General features: G+C 42.0%; 1 protein-coding gene across 1 annotated transcript in view; it reads right to left on the bottom strand.

Moving 5' to 3' along the window:
* LOC109470462 (sperm-associated antigen 17-like) overlaps nucleotides 1-13,237 on the bottom strand; it is a 36,179-nt gene that overhangs the window by 12,107 nt on the left and 10,835 nt on the right. The window contains 21 exon segments of the mRNA XM_019769414.1: nucleotides 307-494; nucleotides 1,441-1,558; nucleotides 2,449-2,630; nucleotides 3,402-3,554; nucleotides 3,930-4,076; nucleotides 4,351-4,462; nucleotides 4,917-5,075; nucleotides 5,465-5,646; nucleotides 5,854-6,216; nucleotides 6,219-6,272; nucleotides 6,275-6,434; nucleotides 6,914-7,110; nucleotides 7,338-7,505; nucleotides 7,810-8,058; nucleotides 8,390-8,654; nucleotides 9,060-9,197; nucleotides 9,599-9,751; nucleotides 9,924-10,085; nucleotides 10,903-11,087; nucleotides 11,700-11,735; nucleotides 12,525-12,719. Coding sequence (XP_019624973.1) covers nucleotides 307-494; nucleotides 1,441-1,558; nucleotides 2,449-2,630; nucleotides 3,402-3,554; nucleotides 3,930-4,076; nucleotides 4,351-4,462; nucleotides 4,917-5,075; nucleotides 5,465-5,646; nucleotides 5,854-6,216; nucleotides 6,219-6,272; nucleotides 6,275-6,434; nucleotides 6,914-7,110; nucleotides 7,338-7,505; nucleotides 7,810-8,058; nucleotides 8,390-8,654; nucleotides 9,060-9,197; nucleotides 9,599-9,751; nucleotides 9,924-10,085; nucleotides 10,903-11,087; nucleotides 11,700-11,735; nucleotides 12,525-12,719 — 3,566 coding nt within the window.

The following is a 13,237-nucleotide window of genomic DNA, read 5'->3' as shown; positions in this document are numbered from 1 at the left end:
CTTCAGTAAATAATATCATCGGGCCTAGCGTGGCCCATGTCAGATTGCTCAATGGCCAAAGATATGACCTGTTATTCTATGGAACATTTGGAAGCCTGTGTGATAACTGTTAGAATCCCGTGTGATACGCTTAGTCCATATCGAACAGGCCCAGGTATTATATAATAATTATGATAATAATAATAACAATAATAACTTTATTGCGCAACAGTTGTACAGGGTACAAAGTATCAATTACATTTTCATAAGGCTAACCTAACTAATACAGAAGTGGGTGGCTAGTATGAGATAAATTTGTCCATGTACCTGTGTGCTGCCGTTGTGTAAGACCTTCACCACAGTGCCGTCACTGTTGACACACCGCGACACCTCCTGCATGGCCGGCTTCTTGCGCAGTTCCTCCACCTTCTGCAGCCCACGCGTCTTGAACGGGTACGTCTGACGCACCAGCAGCCTGGAGCGACCTATCTCCGCAACCGTCTCAGGCTTGATGCCTGCATGACAGGTTAGGGTATAATCAATCAGTAATGTGTGTAAGACATGTTCTGCACTTAATAGACATGGTGGACGATATAAACTCCTTGGCACTTTTGATCAATTGCTTATGTCACGTATCAGTAAAGTCTCGTGTGAATAAGGTCACGTGTTTGTAAACCGTAACTCTCGCGAGATCACGTTGTGAAGTGATTGATCTTTAATTATCCTGATGAAGGCGACAGTGGTCGCTGAAAATTTGATCCCTGTAAATTGTGTGTTGGAATAAAGTTTAACGTTTCACTATGTTCTGCACTTGTTTACTTTGAACATAATCTACTAGGGGATCATATACGAGCGATCGCCATGATGTCATGGTAGGTAAAAAGTGGGTGACGGTTGGCTGATTTGCCTACCAATAGTTTGCATATGTCTTCAAATAATCTGCATGTATATCATGTGATATAGCTAGCCCTTTCAAAGCCCTTGCACTTGCTGGTAGGCTAAGCCACCGATTCAGTCACTCACTTCACTCAGGTGGAAATGAGTACCTAGCTTCGGTTAGGGACGTCCCTCGGATAGGACGTTAAATGGAGGTCCCGTGTTTGGGAGAGCCACACCCCACGCACGTTAAAGAACCCACCGCACTTATCAAAAAGAGTAGGGGATCTTCCCGGTGTGAGTGGTCCAAAACCTTACAGTCTGGTCTTACGCAGCTTGTACATGTACGCACATGTACAAAACTGGTGTGTTACGCCTGAAGGCGGTTTACCGGTAATGCGAAACAAACAAACAAACAAATTCACTCACACACCGTCCTTTTCATTCACTCAATCACCCCAAGACTAAGACTTCTACTAGCGCACTCATTCTTTCATTCACTCAGTCATTTCTTCATTTCGTATTAGCTCAACTATTCGCTCATCCACTCAATCTTTCACTCCCTCCCTCGCTAGGTCTACCCACCTATGTCCTTCTCCAGAAAGTAGCGAATGTTGAGTCCATCTGGACAGGACACAAACAGCTGCTGGAAGGGGGGGATGGGCGCTTCTTCAGGCTCCTCAGGCTCCGCTGGGGGCTCCTCCTGAGGGGGGGAAATGGTACAGTCCACATCAGCAACAAGCACATAAGGAGCACGTTGGCAGAACGTACTGCGCCTGCGCAGAACCCCGTATTTTCACGTTTTTCCTTGGGTTTTTGGTCAACGTTGCATCAGAATTTTGCCTGTTGCAGAGGATATTCTTTCTGACATAACATTTGGAAACTACTGTCGAAATGCTAACCTTATATGAGTGAATACAACCTTATATGAGACATTCTGCCAAAATGCTATGTACAATACATTACGGATTTCGCGCAGGTGCAGTACGTTCTGCCGACATAAGGTTGTAGAATGGGATGTACCATTATCTCAAAAGGGGTTTACAGTTTGGTCTTATTTCTTATTTATCACATGGTGATCAGTTTCACCAACATCAAAGGTGTGCAATGGGTGATTGTTTTATCAATCAGGTGCTTGGTTGAAATACCACCGTGACAGTTGTAGCTGAGAAATACCTTCAGTCGTAGGAATTTCACAATGTCCTTAATTCTATCCAGGTGAATTGTGGGTGGCTTTGGTGGGAAAAGGCAAGCACGTTAAGCTTTTAATATTGTGAACAAGACAAGCTTCTTTACAATGTACAAAGGCTGCTGTACAACATTCAAAAAAATTGCTGACGAAACATTTATTACAATAAGTAACAAATCTACATACTAGCACATCAATGACTTGTACAACATATATTCATGGTAATAAGAATGTAGAAATATTAAAATTGTCAACTTTTACATGTGACAAAAAATTCAGCTGTTAGTATTTTAGCAGCCTGCCTGAGATGGTAACAATTGAAGCAATCAGAGGATCTTGTAAAAAATATAGAAATGGAAACGGCTCCACCCCTGAGGTATGGCAAAAAAAATCTTGTATCTTACCGGTTCTGGTGGTTTCTCCTCGACCTGTGCCTCCTTCCTCTTCCCCTTGGGAGACTTGGGTTTGCCCTTGGGGGACTTGGCCCGCGGGGACTTGGCTCTGGTGGGGGAGGGGGGTGGAGGGGTCGGGGTAGAGGCTGGGGGGATGTTGGTCATGATGTCAACCTCCTTCGCTGACAAATCATCTGAGGAAAAATTAATTTAAAATCGTTTTATTCATGAACCAAAGTTGTAGAATTTTGAAACTAAGAAACAAAAAGGGTGTTTAAATATTCTACTTGTTGGTGCCACGATTTGGATTCAATCTATTCTTTCGTCATTTCCTTCTTTGAGCTGTTGATATTTTGTTTTTTAGATGGTTAGAGAATCTTTAAATGTTTAAAAACACTGAGCTATGATTGGGTCAGAAATACAAATAGGGACATCAGCTCATCATAGGCTCTATGATTTAGAGAATTAGAGAAAAGATATTATACAATATTGCCATGTGACAATATTCAAAACAAAGCAATTATTTCATCATTAGGCCACACCAATTTAATTTCTTGGTTAACGGATTCGCCGCTTCATTTTTTTCTGATTTGCAAATAAAAATAAAAATTCAAAATCAACTGCAAAATGCTCATATTTTGCCCTGAACAGTTGAAAACAGTCATTTTCATCCTAGTTGGTACAGTTATTCCATCTTTCAATGCAATGGTATCATTAAAAGTTCAAAGTTCATTGTTTAAATTTTGAACCAGCCTGGTGTGTTGACTTCATGGCTTCTATCGTACCATTTTGGGCCATAATAGGATGCCTAGGCCTGCTTTTATTTATTTTTTTTTCCGCCCGCCCGCTCCATTATTTTTCTATGAAAATCCGTTAACCAAGAAATTAAATTGGTGTGGCCTTATGTTAGACCTATCTGCTACACTATGAATATGAAATGTTAAGGAAAGTCCCAAAGTGTTTACCTGGCATTTTGGGTTTGCCGCTGGGTCCATGGTTACTGAGAGACAGACACATGCCGTCGTTCAGGACAGCTGTGAAGGAGCCGAACCTGGACAGGGGGGCAGGGACCTCCTCCTTCTTATCTGGGGAGGCAGCACGAGGCGACTGGGTGCCTTCTGTGGAAATAACATATCATACATTAAACACACAAACCAGAACTAAGTCTTTGATTTTCAATCCCCTAACCATTGTCCTGCTGGCATTTTTTCAAACAATATTTTTCAATAATTTCATGTCTTAATTGGGTCATAAACCCGACTTTTTTTTTGCCCTTTGGTGGCATAGTTCGTTGCATTTCACTGCGGTGTGATGCATTGCACAAAAAATACCCCCAAATGGTACCTATACAGGGTGCTATATGGATGGTAATGTATGTGCAACCCAACAATTGTTAGGCGCCGCAGGACTAGGGCTAAGAATTTATGACACCCCACCATTTCCAGTTTTACCCAGTACACTAATCCATTCTATGACATTTTGTGTCTACTTACCTTCTTTCTCAGACTTCTCCAGTTCTGCCTTTTCCTTGACGGATTCCTCCCCGGCAGTCTCTGCATCTTCCTTCTGCCTGGGGTCCAGGATGTGGATCACAAACAGGTGGCCATCCTTCAGCACTGACGTCCTCACAGCAATGCCATCTAGCAGATTATTGAAGAAGTGCAGGGAGTAAGTGACTAATCATAAACTCTCCACTTAAACTTGGCCTTAAAACTAACCATATCCAACACAAACATCATTGTACAGATATAATTTTGAAATATTGGAGTAAGGGATAGGATTTAATGAGAAGCTGGTGTGTTACTGGATCATAATTTATTGCATTACGTACATCCCTGAAACTGTATATAGTTTTTGCCTCTTTTAAACACTGCAAATTAAAAGCATAACATGTGTAAGGTGTGAGAAACCAACCTTGCACAAAAGCAGTTTTCTCAGTCCTGATGATTCCACCGTCACACGGGAACAACGTAACCGACTCTCCTGCTGCATGGATCAGCTCGTTTCCGACGTCGTAACCTGTAAACTGTGGGAGAGAGAAAGCAAAACAAAAAAGATGAAGTATTGGTTCAGTGATAACTTGACACCTTTGATCTGGATTTAACTTTTAAAGACATTTTAGCCTTCTTTTAAAGACATTTTAGCACTGCTTTCCAAAATATACAAAAAGTGTGCAACACAAATTCAAAATTTGCAAATTTTGCATTTTGAATTGTTTCAGTTAGCTGACTGTAGAGAGGAGACTTTTGTCATTCTTAAAAAGTATTTAGGAGCAAGCCCCAAAATACATTTTAACAATCATTTACCTACTAAGCTTTTCTGTTAGCAATGCCACTTTGCATGGCTATAGAGATGCATTCATACATAGCAGCAATGAAGTTGATTTTGTTTTGGTATGTGACTGTTCATTGAAGAACACACTATTTATCAAGCATCTAAGAAAGAATGAAGATGAGAGTTGAATAAGTTCTGTAACTCACAGGTAAGATGACTTCAGGTTCTGTAGGTTCCTGTATCTCAGGCACCTGCTCCTGTGCCTTCTCCTTGTCTTCCTTGTCTTCTCGAGACTTCTTGTCAGACGTCTTCTCCCTGCTCTTGCTCTTGGCACTGCCTGCTGAGCTGCCTCGTTCTCGACTAGCCTGGAGAAATTGAAAAAAAATTCAAGTTTGCAATTCATTCTGGACTAGCCTGGGTACCATCCTGGTTAGTTTACCTCCGCTCCCACAGTCGCTACCAACCAACCACAATGGTTGGTCGGTAGCTAATTCTGGACCATCCTTTCCAAAACGTATACTCTTCTCAGCAACTTCAAATTCAAATTTCACCTAGCGTATCTAAATTGTGTCAAGTAAATCAACTGAATATTTGTAGCCCACACTTATTCAAAATCAAATGAAAATTTATATCCCTTTCATTCTGCCTGTCAGAAACTTCTCCAAAAGCTTTTGAAAATAGAAAAGTGTAGTTCAAGCTGTTTGGAACTGATGGCAACTTTTGATGATGCTGAAAAAAATACACAACATCATACCTTCTTGCTGGCAGACTTGGCCCTTTTCTCCTCCTTCTCTCTCGCCTTTCTCTCCTCCTCAGCTTTAAGGATGTCCTGTTCTTCCTTCCAGGCCTTCAGTGAGTTCTCTCTAACGTGTAGCGGTCTCGCCGCAGACGATGGTCTCTCTGGGGACTTTGCAGACCCCCGCTTTGACCTCTTACCTGAAGGAAACAATCATCAGATAATCATGAAGGTTCATCTTTGTTGTTAGTAATCATAGTAAAACGTTGAACTTTATTCCAACACACAATTTACAGAGAGATCAAATTTTCAGCAACCACTGTCGCCTTCATCAGCCACTTTTGATCAATTGCTTACGTCACGTATCAGTTAAGTCTTGTGTGTATAAGGTCACGTGTCTGTTGTACCTGAAGGGGACCTGGACTTCTTCTTGGGTGACTGGGACCTCTTCCTCTGGCTCTTGGAGCTGGAGGGTCGTGAGGTGTCAGGAGTTGTGACAGGAGTCTTCTGCAGAGCCAGCTCCTTGGCCAGTAACTCCGCCTGGAACTTCGCTTCCTCCACGCGAACCCAGTCTGAGATGTTCTCTGTCACATGTTCCAGGTAGTTCCTGCATTGTAAAATGTGATTAAATGACTAAAATTGATTCAAATGCATATTTTCTATAAATGAAGGCAGAGCCATCATGAAAATTCATTCCAACATGTATTTTCTCCTTAGAATGGCTTTAATACATCCGAATGGGGGGTATGTGTTCCAGGCTGTGTGGTTGTTACTAACCTGAATCTGACATCAGAGTGTAGGTATGTGTTCCAGGCTGTGTGGTTGTTACTAACCTGAATCCCACATCAGAGTGTAGGTAAGTGTTCCAGGCTGTGTGGTTGTGCAGGTCTGGTCCCAGAGGGTTGTGGAACACCATCATCATGGAGTGGTCTCTCTTGTGGTAGTAACTGTCCATGTGGGAGTACTTGAACTTGGCTTCATCCAGAACCTGGGCACAACAAAGTGTATGTAAGTATGGTGTGCAATGCTGAACTGATGCTGGACTGACAGGGTATTTGGGGGGGATTTATTTGGCATTAGTGGCATTGATGTCACATAGGGGCCACATTGATGCCACAATGAAGCAATATGGTGTTAATTCTTCACTAATGCATTGATCATAAACTATCATTCATTAATCAGACTCAAGCAAAGTCCCACGTCCTGACATGAGACAGTCAGACCAAATAAACCACTCATATACCCTGGCTCATATACTGACTTGGTGGCTATTGTTCACTACAACATGTCATTAAAAATGGCATCAATGCTACACTATCTCCCCTAGTTTTTAAAGCTTTGCTAACAATGTTGTATTGACAGTTTAGGGAGGGTTTTTTCATAGTTTGATATACATGTACTGTGAAATTACCATAAGAGTTGCCACCAATGCTAGACTACAGCAGCATCCAATCTTTCCATCATTACCTGGATTAGAACCTCGGGTTCAAAGTGTTCTGCGAAGCACCAGTCGTCCAGCTGACGCTTCTGTGTGGCTTCTATCAGATTCACTGTCACATGATCTGTCTGGTCCTCTTCTTCTTCTTCTTGTGCCTTCTGTTCAGCTTCTTTTGATTCTTCCTCTTCTTGTACTTTGTTTTCATCTGGCTTTTGTCCCTCCTTGTCTGCAATGCAATATTATGTACATTTGGTAAATTAAGTGACACTTGAAACATCATTAGACTAATATGTGTTTGCTTCAAAGAATACAAAATGGAAGGAAGGAACAAAGGAAGTAAGGAAGTAAGGAAGGAATAAAGGAAAGACATGTAGGAAGGAAGGAATAAAGGAAAGACACAGGTAGGAAGGTGGGAAGGAAAGAGAGGAAAAGAAAAATTTACTAAAGCCATACCAGACTTGTTGGAGGCTGCAGACCCCTGTCTTGCAGATGTGGGTCGGGACCTGGACCTGCCACTGGTGGGCCTGCTGCCAGCCTGCGACCCCCCTCCCTCCTCCTGCCCCCCTTCCTCTTCCAGGGGTGTGCCTGGCTGAGGGGTGCCCTGCTTGTCAGGCTCAGCCTCTGTAGGACACAGGGGGAAATGGTTGTCATGAACTGCACAAATATGTACTAAATTTTAGACACCCACAGTACCTAGCATGACTTTGCATACTATATAAATTTTCCTTCAAGTTGGTATAATACAAAGATACACAAAGCAGGTGACTACAGTACTTGCTGCTGGTGCAACATTGCTGTGTATGTATCACAGTGAAAAAATTACCAAGAATTCTCTTTATACTATTACTCAATCGAGAGATTCGAGACACTAACAAATCACAAGTTGATTTTTTCCGAGGCAAATTTTGTTAGCAGTTATATATACCTGTTGTCTTGCTTTTCTCTTCTTCCTGTGGTTTCTTCTTTGCCTTGAGGAGTCCACTCCTCTTCAGCTCCTGGTAGAAGGGGAATGGGTCATCCCAGGGCACATCCAGTTCCACCTCAGGTTCAGTACCGTCCTCGTCTGCTAGAGGGGGCTCCAGGACCTTCCCACTCCGGTCAGTGGTGCTGCCTACCATACTCTCAAACACAAACTGTTTGAAGGCACGGTCAATCTCTGAGAGACTCAAGTTACCTGGAAAGAAATGACACATTTAAGTAGACTGCCTGTTACTCCACTATTACAAATACCATACAATAGGAAACCACCAGCAGATACTTGTAGTAATGACATCTCCTAACCCAAAAAAAATTATAAATTGCTACGCTTTGCATCCTTGCAAAAAAACATAATTGTGTACATTTGCAACTTAAATTTTTCCTAATCATTACCTGAAATTCAGTCACTTACACTCATTGTTGAGTGAAATTGTTGTAGGAATTGTTATTATATCAATGACAATGTCATAAACCTCATGGGCAATTGGGTATTATCTCTGACAAATATTATACATTGAATTTCTTACCAGTAGCACAGAAGTGCAGTAGTTCCTGCAGGCGTGCGGCGCGTTCCTTACTGATGCGTGTGGAGGGCGGGGGGAGTTCACACAGCCTGGCCACGGGGAGCAGCCCCACCATCCTCAGCTCCTCCCCCTGGGGGTCGAACCCGTCCACCGGCTTCAGGTGGTGTGTCCGCAGGGCCACGCAGTCCCCGTGCTGCAGCAGCAGGGGGCGCTGCGCCGTCTTGTCTTCTGGAGGTTTGGCTGCGAAGTCCAGGTCACCGTCCAGAGCCTGAAGGAGACATTGCAAGATTATTTTAACCAACACCTTTCAATGCATTGCCACTCATACAAATTTAAAGGTATTCCCATAGCCTTTTTGAGGCCATAAGGGCAGTGGGTTGTTAATCCACTATGTCAAGGTCATGATATTGGAAGCCAGGGCCCAACCCTTTTCTTCAACTGCCTTTTACCGCCCCAACTGAAAGATTTTACACCTGGCTGGAGTGAGAAAAGTCATGCAAAGTGCCTTTTCCAAGGAGACAAGATTGGTGACATGGCAGGATTTGAACCAAGGACCTGGGCCTAGTTCTGGGCTAAACACCTACCATTATGCCACATAAATCTAACAGGTCTAATAAGACTATAAATTGAAATATTGTTTGCCAAGTTCAGCAGACAAGATGAGAGTGTTTACCATTTGTTCCTCTGCTGACAGTGCGAGTTTGACGGCCGCTCCGCTCATGTGTGAGGCCAGACGAGGGTCCACGCCGTCCTGTCTGGGGGGAACAGGGCGCTCGCTGGGCGGCTCACGGTCCTCTTCTGTCGCACTCACCTGGGAGGGGGAGAAAAGTAACTTTCAGCAACTTACAAAGTATGTTGTTATGTGAATGTTGCAGCAGCATCTCAGGCAAATTCATGGTTTTGTGGATGATAAGACTGGTAAAAGTAGTCTCAGTGAGTGCCATGCATTTTCAAATACTGTAAATCTATAAATGTTTGCCCTCCCTTTGCAAAATATGCATTTCCATTTTTTTACTATGTTACTACAGAACTAGCATGTTAGTAATTGTTACTACTGATAGAAATACCAATTATAAAATGTAATGTTATAGCATTAGGCAATAGCCATTGGCCAGAGGTTGTTCATTTTTACTCCACGTGGGTCTAATCCTGACCAATTTTACCCAGATAAGGGGATTAATCAGTGTTGGTTGAGGGAGGGTCTGTCCCTACCTGCTCCAGCATACAGTGCATGAGGAGAGGGATGCTGACACTCTCCTGTGGTACAGCATTCATCAGCTCGTTGTAGTACCGCATGTCGACGTCAGGGGGCCCCGCTGGTACATCCAGCTCTGGGATGCCTGGAGTTGGAGCCTGGGCGGACAACTGGAGAAAACATTTTCAAAAGTGTTACAGTTAACATAATGCTAAAAAAATGGTACTCTGAAAAATTCATTGGAAGCTGAGTTTTCTTTTCCAACCGTTGGTACACATGTATATGGAAACTTCTTTAATTCTGGCTTTCTGCTTCAAATTGGCATGTAGAAATGTTTTCTACCTTTGAGTCTGTAGGCTGTGCAGGTACAGGTGGTGCCTCTCCATGCAGGGGTACATGTAGCAGCTTCATGTTGCTCAGGTAGTGTTGGAACTGACGCTTCCAGTCATACATGTCATAGATCTTACAGGCAACGTCCTCAAACACAGCCGTGCCAAACGCAAGCTGTAAAGAAGCAATGAAAATACCAGTCGTTTTAATCTTGACTTGAAAACAAAAGTTCTTCAACCAATGCTAATTGTGCTCAATGTACTACAGTTATGAACTAGTTTGAAATTCCTTCTTTGGAAATCTGTTTTTCTATCTTAAAAGACATTTATCAAGTCTACACCATCCAAACAAATGAAGTTACTACAAAGGCAAATTAGATAATGATGACATCAAAGTTAGGAGGAGGTGAAACATGTAATTAGAATGTACATGTTTTAACCTCCGCCATCATGAAACATCATTTAGAAAACAAAGACAGTATAAATATTACAATATACTGACTACTACCTTCCTGACCCTTTTGTCCTTTAGGGACAGCTGCGTGCAAATTGTAACAGAGGATCCTTGTTAGTTTCATATTATTATTATAATAACTCTTTACACCTTATAATACATTGTACAACTTCAGGCATGCAGTGTACATTCCTACACATGCACTGTGTGGTTTCATTTTCATAACTTTTGCCCGATTATCGTGGATTCATGCACTTGTAGCTAACATCTAGCTATAAGTAAATACACTGGCATGTGACTAGTGAAGATAGACTACTTGGCAACAAAAGCCGATCATATCTAATAAAGTCATCAGGCACTTTTTGGCAAAGCCATTTCATTTCATAGCATCGTTTCATGGTTCTTTCATGCTCTTTGATTGCAACTTCAGAGAGAAGTCATACATAATTCAATGCTATAGCCTAAAACAGTTGGAATAAAAATATTCAAACAGTTTTTAAGTGGAGAAAATAAAAAGATATTTGGCTGGTATGCCCACCTTCTTATCAGCGTCCTCCCAGTCCGACGGGTGGAGTGTGTTGACCACCACGTACTCCAGCCGCGCCATGTCGTGTAGCCGTGACCCCGCCGGCGCGCGCCGCAGCACCGGGTCCAGGAACTTCCAGAACCGCTGCAGCTCCTCCTCCGCCTTCTGCTGCTGCTGCCTCTCCAGGTCTTGTTGCGCTGGAGGAAAGAAATGGACTGAGAATACAGACAGCCCCAGGGTTAGTCACGGATTAGTGGTTAGTGCCTCAGTACTGTGGCATGGCTACGTGAGTGAGAAAGTGCTTAAAGATAGAGGGAATAAAAGAAGTAGTAATAAGATAGAGGAAAGGAAAGAAATTTTAGTTGAAGATTGAAAAGATAGGAAAGACGGAAGTGGAAGATGAGAAGTAAAGAGTGAGGGAAGGATCTGTTAAAGAGTAAAAGAAAGAGGGAGAGCAATGGGAATGAAAGAGAGAGGAAAAAGAAGGACTATGCTCTGAAGTAGCTCCCTTTGTCCGCATGCGTGATGACTCTGAAAGTTGGTGGATGTTACACTATTAGTTAATGTAAAAGACACACCACTACACAACAAAAGCACACTATCATGCATGTTACTGCAAACGCAATCATCAGTGAGTGTGTACTAGGTGTCTCAGTCCTTAAGCCCACTTTCAGCTGGCAGATTTGTGTAATGATTATTTCAGCAAACACACGCGCACACACACACACACACACACAGCAGAACAAACATAAATCCCACGCCCACAGCACACATCACTCCAACCGGCACCTGCCGAGGCCCACGCATACCTTCCTGTGCACCTGCTGCAGGATCCACCTGTTCATCTGGAAGGTAATAAAAAAGGCCAAACAATTCACACGACTGTTAATCAACATATGTATGGTGCATTGGCCACACAGATTCATTTTTTCGAATTGGTTCTCAGATTTTTTTGGGCAAAAATTCACCACGTGGTCAGGATAAAAACAGAAGTTTAGGAGAAGAACTAATGAATGTTTATTCCATAGGACTGTCTGCTGACTAGAGGCTTTGTTAGATTGTTCAAATTTAGGAACAAACCAACGATTCAAAATCTGTGTGGCTTTTGCAGCCATGAAAGCAAACTTAAGGCAGTGTTTTCATTCCAGTTTGTTTTATTCATTTACTTCATATCCATGCTTGTATTCTTATGCTACAATTTTTTAAACAATAGACACATCATTGACAGCAAAGTAGATTTTGACAGGTATAATCATCTGGACAGTACATGTAATTTATGACAGGACAGCAAGTTTTTCTGATATTTCATGAATATTACATTTTTCATTGTATGTATGTCAAAATACAGTCTAGCTTCTATGATACCAGTATAGCAAAATTTACAAATCTTAAACCAAACAATAGCTGTGCAAGATATATTTAAAATCTGCTGTTTTGTAATTATACTAAAATACACTTTGCATTGGTGAGCTTTACATTTCAAACTTTTTCCATATGATATCCGTTTAAAAACAACCTCATGCATGCAAAATTGATGTTTTAGTGCACAATACTAAAAAATTCTTGTATTCCTTTTATTTGCTTGTGGTTTCGCATTACGAATTCAAATCTTACAAGAAGACCCTTTGTATTACCTTTTTTCTGCTCCTCCCTTGGTGAGGCCTCCCCTGCCCCTGACTCAGGGGTTTGGAAGATGGTATAGTCCTCGGATGTGATTTTGAGGAGACTGTCCACGTTGACTCCAACGTCTGCCAGCGCCATGACCAGCTGTGGCTGGTGGAAACCGTGCACTAACACGTAGTGCTGCGGGCCGTCATCTGGCTCATCATCTGTATGTACCAATAATAATTATGTTTACGGAAGGAAAATATATTGTTTTTGCTCAGTTTCTTCCTCTTCATCTTCTCCAAACAGTGACCTCTGACCTGACCAATGACATGATTTGTTGACGTCTGTCACCATGTTGACTGGTGTTGGGTTACATAATGTTGCAATTTCGTGGTCTGCTCTGCTCCTGTCACCATATACTAGTAGTACATGTATGTGAATGTGTTTGAGTAAGAATTAACAGAGGTAAACATTATGCATTTGCTTTGTAAATGTTACTCTAGTGTCAGTTTTACTTTTTAAGACATCCTAAAATATGGAGTACTACTAGTACTTCACCTCATTTGCATGGTTGAGAAATATTGGGAGATAATAATTTGCAGATCACAAGATAAATAAGACCAGGCATATAATAAAGAGAAACAATGTCTTACCTATAACTAACTCTGCAGTCCGTAGAATGAGTAGCATTAAAAACAATGACATGATTTACAATACAAATGTATACAAATGTAATATG

This window comes from Branchiostoma belcheri, unplaced genomic scaffold (assembly GCF_001625305.1).
Source record: "Branchiostoma belcheri isolate BF01 breed outbred unplaced genomic scaffold, Haploidv18h27 scaffold226, whole genome shotgun sequence".
In the NCBI taxonomy this organism is placed as follows: Eukaryota; Metazoa; Chordata; class Leptocardii; order Amphioxiformes; family Branchiostomatidae; genus Branchiostoma; species Branchiostoma belcheri.
Note: the sequence above shows the minus strand (reverse complement) of the source record. Positions and strands in the feature narration are given on the sequence as shown.